The sequence below is a fragment of the Helicoverpa zea genome, chromosome 18 (assembly GCF_022581195.2).
Source record: "Helicoverpa zea isolate HzStark_Cry1AcR chromosome 18, ilHelZeax1.1, whole genome shotgun sequence".
In the NCBI taxonomy this organism is placed as follows: Eukaryota; Metazoa; Arthropoda; class Insecta; order Lepidoptera; family Noctuidae; genus Helicoverpa; species Helicoverpa zea.
In genome coordinates this window covers 3,661,945-3,683,970 of record NC_061469.1, presented here as the reverse complement: position 1 = coordinate 3,683,970, position 22,026 = coordinate 3,661,945, and the positions used below count along the sequence as shown (strand labels likewise).

General features: G+C 34.5%; 1 protein-coding gene across 4 annotated transcripts in view; it reads left to right on the top strand.

Moving 5' to 3' along the window:
• LOC124639127 (protein 5NUC-like) overlaps positions 1-22,026 on the top strand; it is a 59,783-nt gene that overhangs the window by 33,537 nt on the left and 4,220 nt on the right. For 2 of the 4 annotated variants that reach the window (XM_047176360.1, XM_047176361.1), the window contains exons 2-3: positions 15,222-15,427; positions 15,703-15,856. In XM_047176360.1, coding sequence (XP_047032316.1) covers positions 15,222-15,427; positions 15,703-15,856 — 360 coding nt within the window. Of the gene's footprint in view, positions 1-15,221; positions 15,428-15,702; positions 15,857-17,685; positions 19,315-20,130; positions 21,733-22,026 lie in introns of those variants that run through there. The other 2 variants (XM_047176362.1, XM_047176359.1) reach the window with 2 other exon arrangements.

The window sequence follows — 22,026 nt, the reverse complement described above, 5'->3', positions numbered from 1 at the left end:
AAAAAGCATGGAGAAACAAATGATGTTAGCACAAGTGTCCTGGGCAGCCAAATAAAGGTTTCTTAGCTCTACGTTAAAAAACTGTTTCGAACATTAATTGAGCTCCTTATTTGGTAACAGTGAACAAAATATGTCTGGAATTAAAGAACTGTCTAATAGAAACGGTACCTATACAACACGTTAACTCAGAAAGTGGACAGGTCTTACGACTGATGCGAGTATTCGGTAACCTTTTGGAAATAAGACCGCAATTTCAATAAAAATGTGCTGAGCCGAAAAATTTGCTCTGTCGTGTAAAAGTGGTGAAAGAGAGCTTTTTTGGTGGTGCCAACTATTTGTAATTTTTGACGTGTAAAAGTGCTAATCTAACAAGCCTAGTTTCAATAAATGACTTTGACTTAGTTAAGTCTAGTATACATAGAACATCTATATAAAGACATCGACCCATTACGGCGTAGGATGTGCACCGAGCTATAAGAAGCTGCGTGGGTTGTCTACCACAGAGCATCCTGCAAGTCACTAATGAACTATCGCTTGTGAAGCTCTGATATGGGCTACCATCCTACGCTAGTCACACTTGTTTATAAAGCTATTGAACTATTAATATACTGTTATTTTAATCTAGAAAGGATGCGTATTCAATATTCATACAAAATAATTATCAACACTGACTACTTACTCACTTGTTTAATCTAGACACACGGCAGTGTGTCCGCCAAGTTCGAGCAAAAAAAGCGACACACCGGCCGTGGGTTATATTACACGAACCATTTCGGGCCAAATTCGACCCCCCTGTAACTCAAAATCTATTTTATTTATGCATATCAAATTTCTAGTATCTGTTGAGACCCCCTCACTTATCTAAAATACAAAATTTCATTAATATACCTATTGTAGGTCTTGGGATATTGACGTCAGAAAATAGCTATTTTTACTATACACTCACTGACTGACTGATTCACTGACTCACTCATCAAAAACCTAGACCACTTCCAATGGTCGTATTGACTTGAAATTTGGCACGGAGGTAGGTCTTTATGTCAAGGTAAAGGGAAAAATCTGAAAATGGCCAAGTGTGAGTCGGTTTCAAAATAATGAAGGTGTTTTATACCCGGTGTAAATTTATACCCCTAAGGAACTAAAACTACTAAATTTATCTATATTTATATAATATATCTTCGAATGGTACAAAGGTTTGTATTTAGTCAAAGTAAAGTAAAAATCTGAAAACGGCCAAGTGTGAATCACTTTCGAAAATAACGAATGTGTAACTTTGATCCACGAACATAATATATGATAACATGTCATGTCAGTCAGTTGGTAAATCTAGTCCATTTATTTAATCTAGTTCATTTCTTTGTAAGAAACATAGTGCATATAAAAAAATCTAAAAGATAGTATAAATGAGACATTTCTTTAACTAACTTCATCATAAGAAAAAATAAAAATAAACAACCTTACAAAAATAAATGAAATCCCACCCAAAACAAAAATGTGAAAGACTGCCAAGTTCGATAATATGGGAATGCTTCGCCTATAAAAAAAGTGAGATCTGAATAAGTACCAAGTTCCATACACATACCTCAGTTAAAAATAGTTGCTTTTTAATGATGTTACTTGGCAAGTTTTAATAGAAAATTAAATACTTGATTCATTGCGTTTAGTAGGTTTATAACGGTGTATGAAAACTTGCCAAGTAACATCATTAAAAAGTAACTATTTTTAACTGAGGTATGTGTATGGAACTTGGTACTTATTCAGATCTCACTTCTTTTATAGGCGAAGCATTCCCATATTATCGAACTTGGCAGTCTTTCACATTTTTGTTTTGGGTGGGTTAATATAGCTACTAGAGAGGCTTAGAGGCTACTAAAGCTTGTAATTTAAGAGAATAGAATAGAATAGAATAGAATAATAGTTTATTTGCAACGGAATGTAGGTACAATATAAATACACATGTTACAAAAATGCAATTGGCGATCCTTGTACATTCTACCTTAACTTAGGCATGCAAAAATAGAAACATTGATTAATTACAATAGGTTAATTACGTTAGTACATTCTACTGTTAATTACGTTAGAACTTCACTATGTCAAAAACCCTAGATACTTACTCAAAAAAAGCTATGAGATGCGGCTAGTTTGAGTTTCTATACGCAGTCATCTATGTAGGTATATTGTTGCATGTCTAACTACTCCTACTTATTGTACATGTGAAAGTTCGTAGGTTAGGATCTATGAATGTATGGGTGTTTGTTCCTCATTCAAGCAAAAACTAATCAACGGATTTTGAAGAAACATCACAGAAGCTTAAACATCAGAATAAAATATAGGCCACTTTTTACCCGACTGCAAGAAGTAGTTCCTTCAGGAAGCGGGTCGTAGCAACTAGTAGTTATCCATACCCAGAAATGGGACAGCGTCTTAACATCAATAATATTGTCCTACTGTACCTAATACTGGAAGATAGCTCTCTCCATGTGTTAACATCCTGTCCGAACGAGGCACGAGGATATTGCTTATTATAGTGTATTTACACGACAGAAATTGATGTAGGAATACTACGCATTAGGTACTTTGATGTACTTACTGAGATTTCATAGCACTGTATTAATCATGTATAGACGACGAGTTTTGACGACCTCTATGGCGCAATGGTCACCAAGCCGGACTGCCGAATCTGAGGTCCCGGGTTCGATTCCCGGTTCGGTCGACATTTGTGTGATGAGCATGCTTGTTGGGTGTTACAATATGTATTTATAAATATGTTTATCAGTTGTGTTAGCACCCATAACACAAGTTAATTAATAACTTACCATGGGGCTATCCAACCGTGTGTGAAAAGGTGTCCCGACATTATTATTTATATTATAGGTAAGCTTCTGTGTTTAAAAAAAAACTTAACACCATGACCATATGCCTAGTTCAAATTTCAAAAAAGCTTATGACAATCAATCCCTATTTCATGAAAACTTATTTCAGTTATATAAAATTTTCAGTTATATTTCATTATTTAGGCAATTATTTAAAAATATTTTAGGCTTTCGGATCAAAGTACGCAAGGTAAATCTTATTTATTTAATACCAAACTAGGCCCCTTTTGTTCTTTCTGTAAATTACCACATTTAAATATGTTTTTGTTTATCAGCCATTGAATGCATCCGATTGAAGAAGTAAATGCAAAACAAGGTCGGTTGTCAAGTGAAACGCTGAATAGCGACACGAATTTGTAAATGGAACGTTTTCAAATAGTCATTCGTTTTTGTTTATTTTTAAAAGTTTCGTATAGATAGTTCAACTCAGATTTGCGCGCGGCCCTATGTGTGCGTCGGCTTGTAAATATACAACTTTCGTTCGTGTGACAGCGACGTCGTCCGAGCATGACGTGTTCTTATCGCTTTTTCTTATGGGTACAGTCGTTTACAAAAATGTCTAGTTCTTCACGGAGAAAATGTTTAAGGATTCAGGTAGCGTTTCAAAAAATGAAACAACATTCAAAGCTTTTTATTATTACATTTTACAGTTTTTCATTATTTTCTCATACGTTTTTTCAAATTGACATTGACAGTACCTAAGAAATAAATGAGGTGAAATATCTAAGATGAATTAAATACTTCTTACATATTTTCTAGCTCGGGGTACGAGGACAATAAATAAAAGTGTGGACTAAAAATGCAAAATTCATCATTTGATATTTCAAGGAGCGATTCAGAATCATTATAAATAAATAAACATTAAATTACGTAATAACTGTTTTCTTTAAACAGCCGTAACCCCTAAATAACTGTATTTGTACCCGACTGTACCTCTTGTCACGCACACAAAGTCACTGTATATGTACAAGGGTTACCCATACATAAGGCCGCGCGCAAGACTGAGTTGAACTTACTATACATCTTATAACAGTAGTGATATATAGGACCTATTTACCAGGAAAAAATATTTTATTTGCTGACCGATTAAATGTACTGGACAGTGAGTCTTTATCTGGACTTTTTTGTTGAACGGTCTGTTTACAAATTACTTTTACGCCTACAGAAATATTCTAAGAAAAGATTGAATCACTTATTATCTTTATTAAAGCTAATTACTTCTTGACTATAAACTATTAGTTTGATTGTCTAGAAGCGCACTCCTTTGTACAATTAGAGAGCATCGAGATAAAACTGACCAATTAGGTACATGATACCTACCGAGTTTATGGTCGGTCATGACAACTTGCCCTTTTACTATAATGGTTGTAATGTCGACAAATAATTGAATGAAACAGCTGTTCTAGTTGAAGGTTACATAGGTACTTAAATAAAGATGTGAAATAATCAACATTTGTGTAGTTGCTACTCCTTGCGGGTGTTATTATGTCAGGCGCACGGCAAAGTATCAGCTAGTAATATTAGTTAGTCCAATACATTAAGAAATAATAATAAAATGTGGCGGTTGTCATAATGCATCATAAGAGCCTTGTGTGGGTTTCTCTCATAATACACTGGTTATTATCAAGTACCTATCCCAATGCTATTTCTCTTCACCAGTTTTACACAAACCACTCTAAAATCTAAGCTAATTTCGTAACCATTTTCACGATTCCCAACTGAAAATAAAACCAGAATACAGGATAATTAAATCATTAATTCCGTCATTCACTCAATCATTTCGCTCTCTCCAGGCGGCTAATGCGCGCAGCTAACTAGGGATGTATACCTACTTGTATAGTAAATGAATAGGTATATCGTGTATAGGTATAAAGTGTATAGCTGGCACAATCACGGTAATCCCTGAAGGGCTCAATTTCAATTAGAGCCGAACCACTCTATCCACTTTTAGCGTCAAAATGGCGCGCTTAAAAGTAAAAATAATTGCACTGTTCTGATAGTCTATGAAGGTTTGAATGTGGTAGTGTCTCGAAATAACTTTAAAGTAATATGAACTGTGGATTATTTTTATTCTTATTCAAAGTGCTATTTGAGCTTTTGCGCCGTTTTTTGACAGTCTATGGGATTAATTAATGGATTAAGCCTATCACGAGGAAACTATTTAGGAACAATGGTTTAAGCATTACTTTCAGATTGTAATTCAATATGCTGCAGCGTCAATCAACCCACTAACTATGACGATTCTTTTGAAGCATTTACCTACAAAAAACTGACAGCAAAATATAGGTATTTCACGTTTAAACCAGCCAATTTATAATGCAGCAAAAAGTAATTAATTTATCGATGCGGCCTCGCGAATCGGGACGCGCGTGTAGGTTTAGCAAAAAGGGATTTTTACGATATATCCATTGGCAGAATGGTCGGCCATTGCGTAGCTGCAATTTCAGTTCGTGAATGTTACAGAATATCCAACAAAGTGCATTTTAATTACACGGGAGTTAATGAATGCTGGGCTAAACTATTTTCTATGTCGTTTTTATTTTTGCTCCTATGTAGATAAGTCAGCATATCACAGATCTATGAAAAATTACAAAGCTGAAAGGGATTTTTTGTGTTTTCTGCATAAGATTTGAGCGGACTCGTGAAACACTAAGCTTAAATGGATTGGTGATTTAGAACTCGCTTATGAAATATTTTTCTTTTGCGATTTGTTTTCTATTGTTTTCCAATTCTGCTGCGGAAAAGGATTAAGGGTATAGTGACGTAAGACGTCGTCAGGTCCACTGGGAATAGGTACCTGCCTATAATTCGATGCTTTCATAGCTGTGAATTCGTACCTACCACAGTGAGGTAATGCCTGTAAAGGTACCTGTCCTATTATCAGCTTAGGTACTAGTAAATTCATCTGGCATGCTGCCCATCCCTGAACGCATCCATATTGTGATGGCAGAGAGCGAAAAACCCCTGAAAATAACAACGTAGTAGGTATCGCCAAAAAGCCAAAAAAAAACGGAAACATTTACGAAATACGATTTTTGTACGAGTTTTAAAATCGACATCCCGAATGTGACGTGATGTTTTTTTTTTTTTATAAACCTTGTTTTGATGTACGGTAGTTTTTTTTAGCATTTTATTTACATAGGCTTTAGGTAATACTGTACAGAATATTTTAGATATAAGTTTTACTGAAATAGGCAAACTATATTTAATTTCGTCTAAAGACATTTTTCAATTGATCATTAACCATTTAAGACAAGCTCTGCTATAGCTCTTCTATAATTCTCCATTACGGAACTATGGACTTCGCTGGCTTTATAATTTGCAACTTTTATACCTGTTATTTATTATTACAAAAGTAGCATATCTCAAACACCTACTCAAAAATGTCTTTACAGCTATAAGCCCCCATTTCTCCAACTTCAAAATATGTAGCTCGAAATAAAACTGACAGTTACCAAGTCTTATTGAACAGTTCATTCATTCATTCATTCACAAAGATCGTTATTAGGTAATAGCAGTCTATGGAACTCGGATGTATCAATGGCGTACTAATTGTTGTTTTTTTTAGCTTGAACGTCATTCACTTGTTTATGGTTCCACTTGTTATTATGGTACTATTGTTGTGTTCTAAGAAAATTACGGTACAACATTTTTGGGTCTGCTTTCGAAAAGTTAGGTAGGTAGGTATTGAAATTGATCTTTTGGTTCTCGCTGCCTGCATTATATAAGCTCTCTTGTAGTTTCTTTCCTTGATTAGTTGTCATTCAATCCATCCATAATTTTGTAATAGATTACAACGCATTTTAGGTTGCCATTACTGTAGATTAGATTTAAGATATTGTTTAAGAGAGAAAAATATATACAGGTAATTATTATTTACTCGAAATAAACACAGGAGAAAAAAATTACATGCATTGTAAACCAAAGACAATCTTATTCATACACTATTCATAGTTCCATTTAATTTCTTAATTATTTATATATAATTATTTACAGATTTTCAGCAATAATTTACATTGTATTGTATTATAAATATAATTGTATACTACATTATGTTAAGGCGAGGAAGTGGTCAACAATAATTCCATAACCGGCACGCGCATCTAAGGCGCCAAAAGGGGTCGGAGCGTCTGAGCGGGGCGAGGATAACAATACGCGCGCTAGCTTATAACTAAAAGTCGTAAGCGACAAAATGGTTTTGTAATTTTAATATTTAGAAATGATAATTTAATAAAAATTCCTACTACCATTTTAAAGAGTATGTATATACTCAACTACTAAAAAAGTTAAGAGGCTTAAATCGGTCCCGTTTGCCCATAATATGTGAATCTCTTTTTAAAAAGAGGTATGTTTGATATATTTTTCTCTGTTATAAAAGTTACCTAATCATGTTTCTACAACTAACAAAATAAGGCTTATATCATGAACTTTCAGGTAACCAAGTTGTATTTTGATCCGTTTTGTATTTACTGAGAAAAATTGACATCCTTGGCGCCAAAAATTCCAATTCGTCCTCTTAACAATAGATCTTTAATTATAAAACGGCCTCTTTACGGATTAGTAGGTTCACTAATATTTTCTTCACACATAACAATATCTTGATTTCTCTGTTTATGAAAAAATCTTTGTCTCAAACATTTTTCATAAAACTCACGCCAGATTTCTCTATTCCTCTTAACTTTAATTAAATATATATTTAATGATAGCACACTGAAATAAAATATTACAGTTTCTATGATTCTAGCCATTCTAGGGTAAAATAGTTTTAAAACATAGTTATTAGTTAATAATATAACACTTAATATAAATATCAACGTAGCTTTGTATAGACTACGCCAATTCTCACTAGATGTTTGGGAGCCCGAATTGAAACTTAAACAAACTGAAGCTACAATAATAATATAAAGAAAACAATTGATAATCAAAGGTATGATAACCATAGGTATCATAAGCATTACTATTTTAGAATGTTTTGAAGCAACATTGAAATATAAGTACGTAAACAATTGAGAGGTTATCAACGCTCCGAACCACGCAAAAATGCAACTCCTTCGAGATCTTCTTTGTATGCGTTCCGTAAAAACTTTAACTTTATCCACGTAAATCATGAGACATATCACCAACCACCAATGATTCTTCACAGTATAAAAGTATATTAATTGATGAATAACGATTTCTATAAACCATTCATTTGCGTATTTAAAACTGCCGTAATATTCGTCATAAATGTCTATAGTTAGTATTAAATACAGTAATAAGTTCGTCAAGATGGCGTTTAGACACACAAAGTTTGTTAGATTGCGAAATGTCCTTATAAGACACCAAGACGTCACTCCTATTAATAGTGTAATCAGAGTTAAAGTGAAAATGAACCAGTGTATAATAAGTTCGTAAGTTGAAGAATTTCCCCAAAAAGTGACACAGCCTGCTGAGCAGTTTGCATCGATATTTTGACCAAACATTGTTTAAGTTTCACTTCCACAGTTCAGTACTAAAAAATCAGTAACACTTCACAATTTTTGTACACTGTTGAATTAATAAACTTTGCAAATACGTATTTAATAACAAAACTAAAGGAGGTGTTGTTCATATTGCAGTCGACTTAGTATTGCTCATAATCCAAATATAAGGAAATTATTTATCAATTAATTCTATATTTTCCTACTCGAAGTGAGCTAATTCTGGACCTTGACCAGCAACATTGAAATCATTTTCGCGCCAGAACTTACTTAGGCGAGTTTTTTTTTTAACAACGCGCCAAAATTATATTTTGGGCCGTCGACATCCCTAAACTCGATAAGTTTGAATAATTGATGTGTTCTTACTCTATTTATTACCAACTAGCTACCTGCCACGGTTTCCCTCGTAAAAGTAATAGTTTATCGGTACAAACCATATCCTGTCAAATATAAAAAAGGCAAAAAAAAACCAATCGAATTTGGTGCAGTCCAGAAGTTAGGTATGCGCTGTGTTACATTCCGGGAATTCATTTTTGTTTAGGTTTGTAGAGTATTAATTGAAGCAACTATCCTGTTTGTGCTGGCTTATCAGCTTATTAACTTATTCACGGAATTAGGATTTGTATTTACTTTATGTACCTACCTATATTACATGTACTTATGTAGGTACATGACAGATTCGGAAGTTGTTAACTATTTAAACAGTGTTTGAAGTTACCAAACTAAGAAAATAGTAATTCTAGGACCGAGGTTCATTCTTGGAGAGAGTCATACTTTTCTCAATCCATTTCTATTAACTAACATTATCTATAGATATAAATATAGCTGCACTATTTATTTTACTATCTTTAAAATAATAAGGTATGTAGCTAAAAAAGAACTTCCTCTTTTTTCTACCGGTTTAAAAATAAACTCCATTTGCAGTTTGAAATATAAACTTTTTTTCAAATAAATCCACGTAAAACGAAGCGTTCTTTTTGAGCGCGTCACCTGTCTGCGAATATGACACGTTATTATTTCATCGGTTGAGCAGCGCTCAAAGGTCATATCCGGCGTAACTATTGATTTTTCCACGATTGCCAATAAAACTATGAACTGAAATAACAAATAACAACAAGCTTTGCGTATTCGAAATAGATTGAAACCTAACTGTTTTGTGCGGTTTCACCCACCTCCCGAACGAACTGCTTTCTGAATTCTGCAACAGGACAAATCAAATCAAATCTCTTTATTTTCAGGCTGTATAGGCCCATAGTTACCTTAAAGACTAACATACATATTATATTATACAAACATTGTTAATATATATAAAAAAAAAACTTAAATCTATATTAGTAACACTTCACTACGCACTATGTCACTCCGTGTAACAGGACAAAACATAGCCTATTATGCTTACAAATAATGTACGTTTCTATTGGTAAAAAAAACAGTGAATCTAACTACAGATTAATCCCTGCGACATCACAAACTTTACCTCTTTAAAGTATGACTACAGAACAAAACGAAATAAAACAAATGACGATATATACTAAATAACGATATATTTACTAAACTAAATTCATTGCTGGTCTGCTAACTGTTTTATTGTGTACGTGACCACGCAACCGTCAATGTATGCTACATAAGTATTACATATCGCCCTATATAGATAGATAAAGCCATGTCATTAAAAGGATTTATATTTAGCGAGACCACAGCTGCGCTCGGGGTATTGCAGACTGATCGGCTAATGATTTTAAAGCATAATTATGTTACTCTGTGCTAGATTTATCCTTTTTTTTCATAAAACAGTGAAGTATTTCTGGATCTATTGAAATAATTTAGAAAATCCACTCACCGATAGTAATAATAACGCGTATATACTTTATAGTAAAATTAAAAAAGGTATTTATGTAAACAGTAACTGTACCTGAACCTGTATGGTGTCATATTTCACTAATGGTTCAATTTTTATAATTATTGAAGATATTTTTACAAAAAAGGAAATTTTTGTTCATACCTTTAAAACATCATCTTAAAGAAATTTCGAAATACTGTTGGTACTACTTCAGTTAGTAAAATGGGGTGCAAAGATAATCTCTACGTACAGTCAGCCAAGAAAGTGTTACACCAGTTTTGAGATAATTTCTTTGTGTGAGAGTGAACCACATTTTTGGCCTACTGTACCTGTTACTACATAAACTGTATTCTATACTATAAACCTATGTATATACCTATGTCAGGGTTGCGGTTCTGCTCTGACAAACTGCGCATGTCGATAAAACGCACACAAAAATTTACATGGAATAAACTATCTACTACGCACTGAAAATGCGGCTGAAAGCCTATAATGAACCTTATGTACTAGGACATAAAGTTCAGTTATAACTCGTATCTCACCCCATTTAGTATATCATATAACTAGGTGACCTGAATCTATAGATAGTGTAAATCCTAACTTCATAACAAAATGTAGGGTAAAGGCGGGATAGATGCCCCACTTTTTGAAATATGCTTATAATTTAATAAATATTGGTTCTACATTAATAACACCTATGAATGTAACTAGTTTAATCCTTTATGTTTATTTGTGATTTGTCTTTTTGGACCTATATACTAAACGTTTTGCAGATTTTAGCTTTTTGTAGACCTCGATTTTTGGGGATAGATGCCTACCCCTATGGATAGTTGCCCCACCTTGAAAATACTAGCGAGGATAGACGCCTACGGTGCGGGATAGCTGCCCTTCATACTGTTTAAGTATAAAGGGGTGACATAAATTAAAGTAAAGTGCCCTTCATACTGTTTAAGTACTTTTTTTATTTGAAACATTTTACTTAAATTTATTTGAAATGAAAAGTATTTTGCAGTTTTTTAAATCTTTTTATATTCATTATCAGATTAATTAAAATTAACACAATAAAATTCTAAAAGTATTTGTTCAACAAAAATAATGTATTTTATACATATTTTAAACCCTTATTATAAAATATTAATTATTTAGTTTCAACATACAAAATCATAAAAATAATTCTTTCTTAAAAACTAAAATAACACAGTGACAGTGACAGTGCTTTAAGTTTTCTACAACTCGAGCAAAAATTTCTGAAAAGTCTACAGGTTTCATGTAACCAACACTGACACATTACACATTGAATCCAGTCGGATTTAGACTTTGTTTGTTCATAGTTTTCAAAGCATTCTATGCAGTTATTTTTATTTGTATCTTTAGGCTCATCCTGTCCATCTCTTTTAGTCTTCTTCACCGGCAAACCTTTGGTTTTCTATTCCTTAACTTTGTTCTTAGGTGAATCGTCTTCATCTTCACTGTTTGAACTGTAATTCATTCGTTATCAATAAAAAGTGTAAATACCTATACATGAAAAATATAAAAAATATATATTCAAAGCACTTATAATACATTCAGGGTACACGTGGTGTATGGAGGGATAGATGCCCCTAGGGGCACCTATACCGTAAAAAATCAGGGCAACTATCCTTTTTGACAGGGTTAGATGCCCTAATATTTTTTAAAATAAATAAATACAATAGAGCAACTATTTACATCAAAATGTGTACTTCATGAAACAATATACATACGTAATAAAAAATTTTATGGAATTAATATCTACTTATAAAGTTATACAACAGCAAATACTCACCTTTAAAAATTTTACGCTCGCTGTAAGTTCGCCGCGGAGATGAATTCACACACGAGCGAAACGCGACCTCACCCCTCGATGGCGCGTGGCTAATTTAGGTGCGGGGTGCTTGTGGCTTCTAGTTAAACGGTTGTTTCTTAATCGCGAGCATGGGAAGTTAGGTTTTTTAAAAATGGGGCATCTATCCCACTGCGGCATCTATCCCGCCTTTACCCTATATGCGTAGGTTTATGTAGGAGTAGACCTCATGGAATGCAAGTGAAACCATAGAAATTATATAGTTCTAACTGCTTTCCGTGGTTTTACCCTCTTCCCCTAGGGTACTTCCTTCCACACCTTGACATAAAGCAACCTAGGTATTTGTTATTCTGATACTTAGCTATGTTACACTGCAACGTTCTTCTTGCTTCCAAGTAACAAACATCCAGTATCCGAACATTTGTCGACTGATCTTTAGACAAGCGACATAATTAAGGAACATATAGGTACCTAAGGCCGACATTTGTGTGTGTATGTATAGGTAAGCTTCGACATTAATTACCGAATGACTTATACATAATTATACATAAGCCGGCCGGTAATTATCGGTTAACATTAGGGTTGCCGCCCGTACTTTATTATAAAGTATTGTACTTTATTTCAAGTAATTGTACTTTATACTTTATGAAAACAATAAAGTACACGAAAATACTCTTTTTAAATAATTTCTGAACGCAACCTAACCTCAAATGTCATAATGTCTACAATGTCAGTGTTATTGTCATTGTCACAATTGTTCAGTAGAATTTGATAAAAACCGCAAAAAACAATAAAAAATAATGTTTTTAAACAAAATAATAAATAAAAATAAATTGTACTTTATTTTTATACTGTGTACTTTTTTTTCTTACCTATTATTACCAATGCACTTTATCTGCCAAAAAAAAGGTGGCAACCCTAGTTAACATGGACGTTAATAGTAAGCTGTCTGTCATACGTATAGAATATAGGTATAAATAACATGACTATTGACTGTGATTGTCCTATTATAGACAGGAAACTTTGGCAAAGTATTTTTATCTGCAACTACCTACTTCCAGTGGTTTTACCCGCATCCAAACGCCACTTTTTCCCGTACTCGGATAAATGAATCTTTGTTACATTTGACATCTGCTCCTCCCGGTAAAAATAATGTTATCAATTCAGAGATTTTTATTTATGGTTACGTTGGTCTTACTATTACAGGTTCATATTAACCACCTTTGTTTAATATTAAAAAGCTTGAAAAAATACAATATTTAACCGAGAAAAAAACTGTAAAGGACTAATTAAAAATACCTTGTTTCTTCAAAGAACGCGCCGACAAACAGACGAAAAATGCCTCGTTTTTGTTTTTACCTAATGATTGCAACCTTTGTGCTTTGTCCGGCCTATTTGCTCGCATGAGACTACTCGGAAAAAGGACAATGACCACGTTTCTTGAAAAAAAAGGAACAAGTAATAGCTAACATTTGATTATTTTTAAATACAACGAGTATACTCGTTTTACAACTAGAAGTATTTTCGGTTTCACCCTTACCCCAAAAGATAAGTTTAATCCACAAACAAACTTACACACTGTAGAAAGGATCATTACGTACCTTCAATACAGGCAATATAAGGCATTTATTTGTTTTACAATATACATTTTGTACATTTCTAAATATTGAATACAAAAAAATATATTTAAAAATATAATAGGTGATCACCGATATCGGGTACACGGTCCAAGGTAGGTACCGGTGGTTAGGGCCCCAAAGACTGAAACCTCCTCACAATACGCGCCGTATCAAGGAGTACTACCTTCTGAATCAGTCCCTTGATCCAGCCGCCTAACGAGAGCCTCATGAGGTGTTGGTTAGACAATTATTATTCATCCTCCGAGCCTTTTCCCAATCATGTTGGGGTCGGCTTCCAGTCTAACCGGATTCAGCTGAGTACCAGTGCTTTACAAGAAGCGACTGCCTATCTGACCTCCTCAACCCAGTTACCCGGGCAACCCGATACCCCTTGGTTAGACTGGTGTCAGACTTACTGGCTTCTGACTACCCGTAACGACTGCCAAGGATGTTCAATGACAGCCGGGACCTACAGTTTAACGTGCCATCCGAAACACAGCCAATGGTGTCTAAGATATACTTAGAAAGTACATACAAACTTAGAAAAGTTGCATTGGTACTTGCCTGACCTGGGATCGAACCCGCGCCCTCATACTTGAGAGGTTGGTCCTTTACCCACTAGGCCACCACGTCTCAATTATTATTAGTATGTGAAATATATTTTTTTTACATACTTAAATGTAAAAAATTAAAGCATTTAGGATGTTATCCAGGAAATCATTCAAACGTGCATAAAAACGCACTAGGAACAGTTAACAAACACAATTGGACATAAACAGTCGCCTACGTACCAATAAAACAGATCAATCGATTGACTTCCACGTCAATACTGATGGCAATTTATATCTGTAGGTATACTTTATAGTACTTAACGCTTAGAAAAAAACATTGAAATACTTGTAGAGCTGAAGAGATCGAGTACTAAGTTTGTTTCGGAACATAACAATTACTCGTCCGATTTGAGAAATTCTTTCAGTGTGAGATAATCCATTTATCAGGGGACGCTATGGGTTACTTTTTATCCGTGAAGTAGTTCCCAGGACAATAATACAGTATGCAGTATCTTTAATTACCAAAAATCCATCCTTAAAAACCTTCAGGTCTTATACTCGGTGAGGTTAAGTTTAAAGGTACAACAATGTTTAAGTATTAATTTCTAAAACGTTTCAACAATCACACAGCATTTACCGTACAAAATTGTAGTTAATTGCGGCCTTCAAACTTCTCTATAATATGTTCTACCCAATATCTGTTGGACAATAATTGATTATGAAGTTTGCGTGAGTTATGAATGTTATGATCTTGTGTATTCCGTCCGCCATAATACTTTGTCTTTTTTAGGTTAATTTTTTTAATTAGTATTCATGAAACAAAAGAAAGAAGTAAAGGTCTTCTTTCAGATAACTTTTCTGTTAGGACCAACTGTATAAAAATCTTATGTTGACGCGGTACGCGTATGTACTATAATGTATGACATAATTATGTAGTCTTAAGTCTACAATCAATAGGACATGACAAAATACGTGACAAAAAAACGAACCATCAAGTCTTCTTTAGACATTACTTGATTTAATCCTGGCCTTAACCTTTAAATTTCTAATTTTCCAGAAACTTCTAGTAGCAACATTGCTGGCCGTGGTGGCGATGGCGTCAGGCAACGTGCTGAAGCCTCAAGGCACCTTCGAACTCCTCATCCTACACAACAATGATATGCACGCACACTTCGAACAGTCCTCACAACGCAGTGGAACTTGCACCAACGATGATCGTGAAGCTGGCAAATGCTACGGTGGCTTCCCTAGAGTCGCTCATGTGTAAGTATGGAGTACCTACCTGACAGGATTATAGCAAATTGACATCTTTGTTACATGCCTAGATCTGTAGTGGGTGTGGCTTGAAACTGAATAGGCCCATGAGCCTTAGATGGCCATAAAATGTTGACGAATTTCATGTTTAGCCTAAATAAACCTATAGAAATAAATAGCTTAATAAATGCTTAATTTTTTTTTACCTCTTGAAACTTGTGTTCATTGTGAGTCACTTTCGTTTGATGAGGAGAATACTAACATCAACAATGTTCTCATTTCAGTGTGAAGCAGGCACGTGAAGCAGCCCTCAACAAGTCGGGACCTCCGGTGCTGTACCTGAATGCCGGAGACACGTACACCGGTACAGCATGGTTCACCATCTACAAATGGAAGATTGCCGCAGAATTCGTCAATGCTTTACAACCTGACGCTGTTGTGAGTACCAAAAATAACCTTTAAAAAAAAGAACTCCACAGTTTTATATACTGTCATCAACATGTTTTTGCATCCGTCAATTATTCGTACTGTGAGCGTCCCGTCGGCTTCATGGAACGTTGATTTCCATCAAAGTTTCGACACTCATTATTTTTATGGCTTCAATTGCTTGTTGTGTCGTCGAAATTAGGTCAATGATGCGTAAAAATTCGCGTGATTAGAACCTGAGTGTTGTTTAAATGCGTTTGAAGGCAAAATCGGTGCTTTGTTTAATTAGCAAGGCAATTAATTCAGGACATTTGACCACATCATAAAGCTCTTTTTGGAGGACAAAATATAATGCTGAAAACCGTAAACTTTGAACAATCTATTGCGCAAATCCATGACATTTCTAATACGCCGAAATCGACATAACGGGCAGCCATAATCTGTCAATACCGATTCGCACTTAACAGACACGGACATTGGTTTTCGAGATAGTCATGAATAAATATAACGATCGAATGGTTCCTGGAAATTTAATATGTCCTACATACTGCATAGCTTTATATAGCACAGGTATATTGGACTAAATTCGCAATACTGGCCGTCAGATGACAGTTCGCTTCAGATACTGAATTCGAAAACAGTTTTTAATGAAACTTGCATACTACCCTCAGAATATAAAATGCAAAACAAGTCACTCTTTGTGCCGCTTTACGTCAACTCTGTTAATTTTACGTCAGTTTTACGTCGCTTTAGCGTTAATGAAGTTTTGAATCAATTATCCAGTTGTATCAATTGATTAACTGGTTTTTGAATCATCTTTGCTTCTCAAGAACGACGGCAACTTATATTAGTATGTGTTAAAAAATTACAAAGCTAAAGAACTTATTATTATGATAATTTGTGACATTGATTCTTATGTCTGAAACCAAAGCAAAGTATGTCTTCTTCAGTAGTTCAAAGTAAATCTTTTTTCTTTTAATAACTAGCTCATATAAACAGCGGCGGTTGTAAAATCAATTTCATATTCAGCCTGTCAGAATCTAAATAAGTGCTGGATGCAGAAATAAAATCTTTAAAATCGTCAAAAAGAATCTCATTCTATTTATGTTACCTATCACATTCGTTGCTTCAGTGTATTTATTATATCATTATTTGCGCTGTATTGTGTCGTCTGTATGTCCATCCTCTACTACTCTATACTTTTGGTAGAACCAACACCAAAATATAAATGCCACTTAATGAACTTGTAAAGCTATTAGGATTCTTAATAATGAAGTGCTTTGAAAATTCTACTAGGATATGACATGAAATATTGTAAAACCAATAAAAGAAGATATATAGACCGTGGCCCCATAGGCCGAAAAAGAAGGAGAAACGAGTTTGAACCAGTATTGTAAGTATTATTTTCAATAAAACTCAAGTGACTAACCAAACCAACAAAGTACCTAGATTAAAAATGTGTCCTAACACTAACTAACTAATTAACGACTGACTTAATACTTATTAATATATTTTTTTTAATGTGTGATGTCTATGGTGTACGGGTGATCTTTTGAGAAAACGGGTATTTGTGTAGTTTTACGTTAATGTATGTGTCTTATGTGTAACAGTGTGTAAAGCAAACATAACACTGCTTCGGAATTTGGTGATGGAAGTAAGTTAAGATTTTGTATCTAACATCTCCCTTTCTGTTTCATTCTAATGATTATCAAACCACGAGAAATTAATACAATAATTCATAATATATTCAAAATACTAATTGTTCCACTACTCCAAAAGTTATGAATAAAGCCAAAAAGAACCAATTAACACTAATTCCGACATGTACTTTATCCTTTCAGTCACTTGGAAACAACGAAGTCGAAAAGGATTCGGAGGTGTCACCGTTCCTTCAAAATTTAAAAACAAATATTCTAGCCAGCAATGTTGTCATAAAATCTGCTGAAGGCAAAGCTAACATTGAAAAATCTATCATTTTTGATATCGAAGGAGTCAAAGTTGGAGTCGTTGGATACTTAACACCTGAAAACAGCATGTTAGATAGCTTTGGCAATGTTGAATACATTGATGAAGTTTTAGCAGTTACAGAAGAGGTAGAAAAACTTCAAGCTGCAAATGTTAACATTATCATCGCTTTAGGTCACTCGACTACCGCTAAACACCTGGACATAGCGAAAGAAGTCGCTGGTGTTGATATGGTTATTACTGGTACTAAGAACATATACTATATGACTGGCCAAACAGTTACAGATTTTCACGAGCCTGTGATTATCACACAGCAAAGCGGCAAACAAGTACCAGTCATTCCTTCAACAGCTTACAATAAATACCTTGGCAGCATTAAAGCTCAATTCGATGAAAATGGAGAACTTTTATCCTACAATGTTGACCCTATTCTGCTTGATTCATCGGTCCCTCAAGATCCAGCAGCCGTGCAAATGCTCAAAAGTTATGCTTCAGATGTTGTGTCTAGAAACACAGAGGTCATTGGAAATACTTCTGTTGTGCTGGACGGTGAGACTTGCCATAAAGAAGAATGTAACTACGGAAACCTGATTGCTGATGCTGTTTCTTATTACTACGCTATGCGGTATGAAGGAGACAGATGGACAGATGCCCCTATAACTATCATTCAAAGTGGCGCTATTGCAGGCTCGATCGCACCAGCCAATCGACCTGCTGACATAACCAGGGCTGATTTACTGCCTACTTTGCCTTTAGAAAGCAACATAGTGAAAGTTACTATGTCCCCGTCGATCCTGAGACGAGTCTTGGAACAGTCAGTTTATAATTACAACGAGCCAGATTTCAAAGGACAGCTTCTGCAGTTTTCTGGAGTTCGCGCAGTTTATGACTTAGCACGAGCACCTGGCTCCAGATTAGTTAGCGCCGTAGTTCGTTGCTGGAACTGCTATGTACCAGAGTACTATGAAATTGAGGATAATAGGTCTTACACTGTTTTGATGCCCGCGGCTGTAGCTAACGGAGACTTTGGTTTCTCTATGTTGAATGGGCTTTATAGAAATGAGCTGGCTTATGATGAGGTGACTTGTTTGGAAGAGTATGTGAGATTGAGAAGTCCGCTGTACCCAGAAGTGGCTGGACGCATAGTTTTGGAAAACGTCAGTGCTACTGAGACTGACAATGATACTGATGATAATACTGATACTGATGATAATACTGATACTGATGATAATACTGATGCCGATGCTGATACTGATACTGATGATGAGACTGACGCTGAGACCGGTTCTTCGTCAGCTCTCAGTTCTTCCATCCTTTTATTATCTGTAACAGTTCTAATCATAGCCATGAACTACGTGTGCCAGTAGTTTATGCCATCGCAATTAATTTTACAACATAATGTTTTATGTATAATTATCGTAATATTAATGCAGTGTATGTACATATTTTAATGCTCCCATTTTTTTTATTTATCAAGTGATATTATAATAACATTTTCAAATAAATCTGTGTTTTATTGATTAACCTCTAGATATTACAGTTATTACTAATGAAGATAGCCAGTGAACAGAAGATTTTTTTAAATTGAATAGGCAATACTAGGCCTTTAAATCAGTTGTAAGTACATTTATTCGACAGCATGAGTCTGAGTAAGAATTCTTAAAATTGATTTATTCGATTGGGAATGGAATCCGCATGTTCTACGTTGGGTTGTAAATTAAATTAGTTGTCATTATTTGAAACCTACCTGAGAACAGAAGGTCCTCTTGGAGGCAAAAGAACATTTGTAAGTCGATTAACGTCTTTCTTTCTTTTGTGAATGTTTTGTTACTAATATGCACGATACTGTCTCTGAATGAACTTCCCATACATAAAGACATAGAAAATGGTTGCACTAGCCATGAACCATGACCATAAATCAATCACGTAATAAACTGCTGCAATTTATTACACAGAAGATTACGTGGTTTTTGTACTAACCATATTTTACACAAGTGTGCATTTATTTTAGAATAATTTGTACTGTGTATGTTATCCTATAGTATACTATAACTCCCTATGTTAATAACCTCATAATCATCGCTTAAGTTTAGACTTTCGACGATTTAATTTAAAAAAATGACAAATTGTACAAAATAACAATGGCTTGTTGAATTTATCTTTTTCACATCAGATGATTTTCACTCCAAAGTGATGTGGTGTTTTATACTGAATGACTAATATGGTTTCCAATACATGAATGTTGTGTTTGTTTATGAATGTTTGCATGAGTACCTACACCTCCTCCACTATGCACTGCATATGTTCGTTCTTTGTTTCAGTCCCTGGGAAACCACGAATTCGATAACGGCGTATCAGGGCTGATACCATTCATTCACAACTTAACATGTCCAGTTCTAGCCGCCAATCTCATACTCACAAATGAACCAGAGCTACAGGCTGAACCTAATTTAATGGAATCTGTTGTATTAGACAAAAATGGCACAAAAATTGGTGTTATAGGGTACCTAACACCAGATACTAAATTCCTGGCTCAAAGAAACTACGTTGATTACATAGATGAAGTCACGGCAATTCGGAAACAGGCGGCAATTCTAAAAAGTAATGGAGTGAACATATTAATTGCTCTTGGTCACTCAGGTTTTATAACGGATGTAAAAATAGCTAAAGAAGTAGAAGATATAGACATTGTTATAGGTGCCCACACACACACATTTCTGTGGAACGACCATAAACCAGATTTGGATGAACCCCAAGGGTTATATCCGACTATGGTGGAACAACATTCGGGAAAAATAGTCCCTGTTGTGCAAGCCTATGCATATACAAAATATCTCGGGAAATTACACGTCATATTTAATTCCGATGGTGAAATTATAAATTCTCATGGAAATCCTATTCTGTTAAATAACTCAATACCACAAGATCCAACGGTTTTAGAAATTGTAAATACTTACAGTAAAAATATGGTTGCAATTACCGAAACGATAATTGGTAATACTTCGGTATATGTAGACGGGCAAACGTGTCGATTAAAAGAATGCAACATGGGAAATTTTATTAGCGATGCAATAATATATAAATATGCGTCTGTCTATAGAGGACAGGGATGGACGGATGCACCTATTGCTATTATCCATAGTGGTGGTATAAGATCTTCTTTTAATAAAGTAGAATTCCCCAGCTTTATCACAAAAGGAGACCTTATAAGAGTAATGCCTTTTGATGGAGTGTTAGTTAAATTAACTGTAAGTGGGGATACTATACTAAAAATGTTGGAATATTCTATACACAGTTATAACCCGAAGGACCCTACGGGGAAATTTTTGCAAATGTCAGGAATGAGAGTTAAATATGACATAGGCAAACCACCTAACAAAAGAGTGATGAAAGTTGCCGTGCGATGTGGTGAATGTTTATATCCAGAATATTCTGCGCTAAACAAGACTAAAACATACAACATTTTAATCCCTGCATTTTTGGCAAATGGTGGAGATAGTTTCACAATGCTTGAAAACCTGCCTATCACTGATATTGGTATTAATCAAATTGAATCAACAGAAGCCTTTATAAAAACTCATAGTCCTTTGTATCCCGCTGTGGAAGGAAGAATAATATTAGAAAATACCGGGATGGTTGACACTTAAGAAAACTCTTTTCGTCTCAGTAAGATACTAGAAGTTCAGACTATCATCGCTTGGTAATGAAGTTGATATGGCTGAGAAGAAGCAACGTACTAAGTTACCAAGGTGAAAGACAAGTTCGTCATAATACGTAATAAGAACAACTATTAATGTAAAGTACATACCTAGTATAATTTAGCAGTAGCAAACATTTTTTCAGCATGAAACCTTTATACTAAATATCTACTGACTTATGTAACTATGTGCACATCTTATTTAATAATTATACAAATAACAAAAGTGCTTGTTTTCTATTTGAACATCCCTGGTCTCACTTTAAAAGAATTGTGTCTAAATTATTTAGACCACTTCCTTCCGTTTGCTTCGAATTGTCTTCAATAAACGAGTTTCGATATTTTTTACAAACAAATAAATCTTCAAGACACGCAAAACGTATCGGACAATTTTGTGAGTACCTGTGCATTTTTGTAGGCATGTCGCAGTAAAAATACGGGAATATTTAAACTAAAAACAAAATGCATGTTAAACAATAAATCTAATTCTACAATAACAATGACTTTTTTATGAATTATT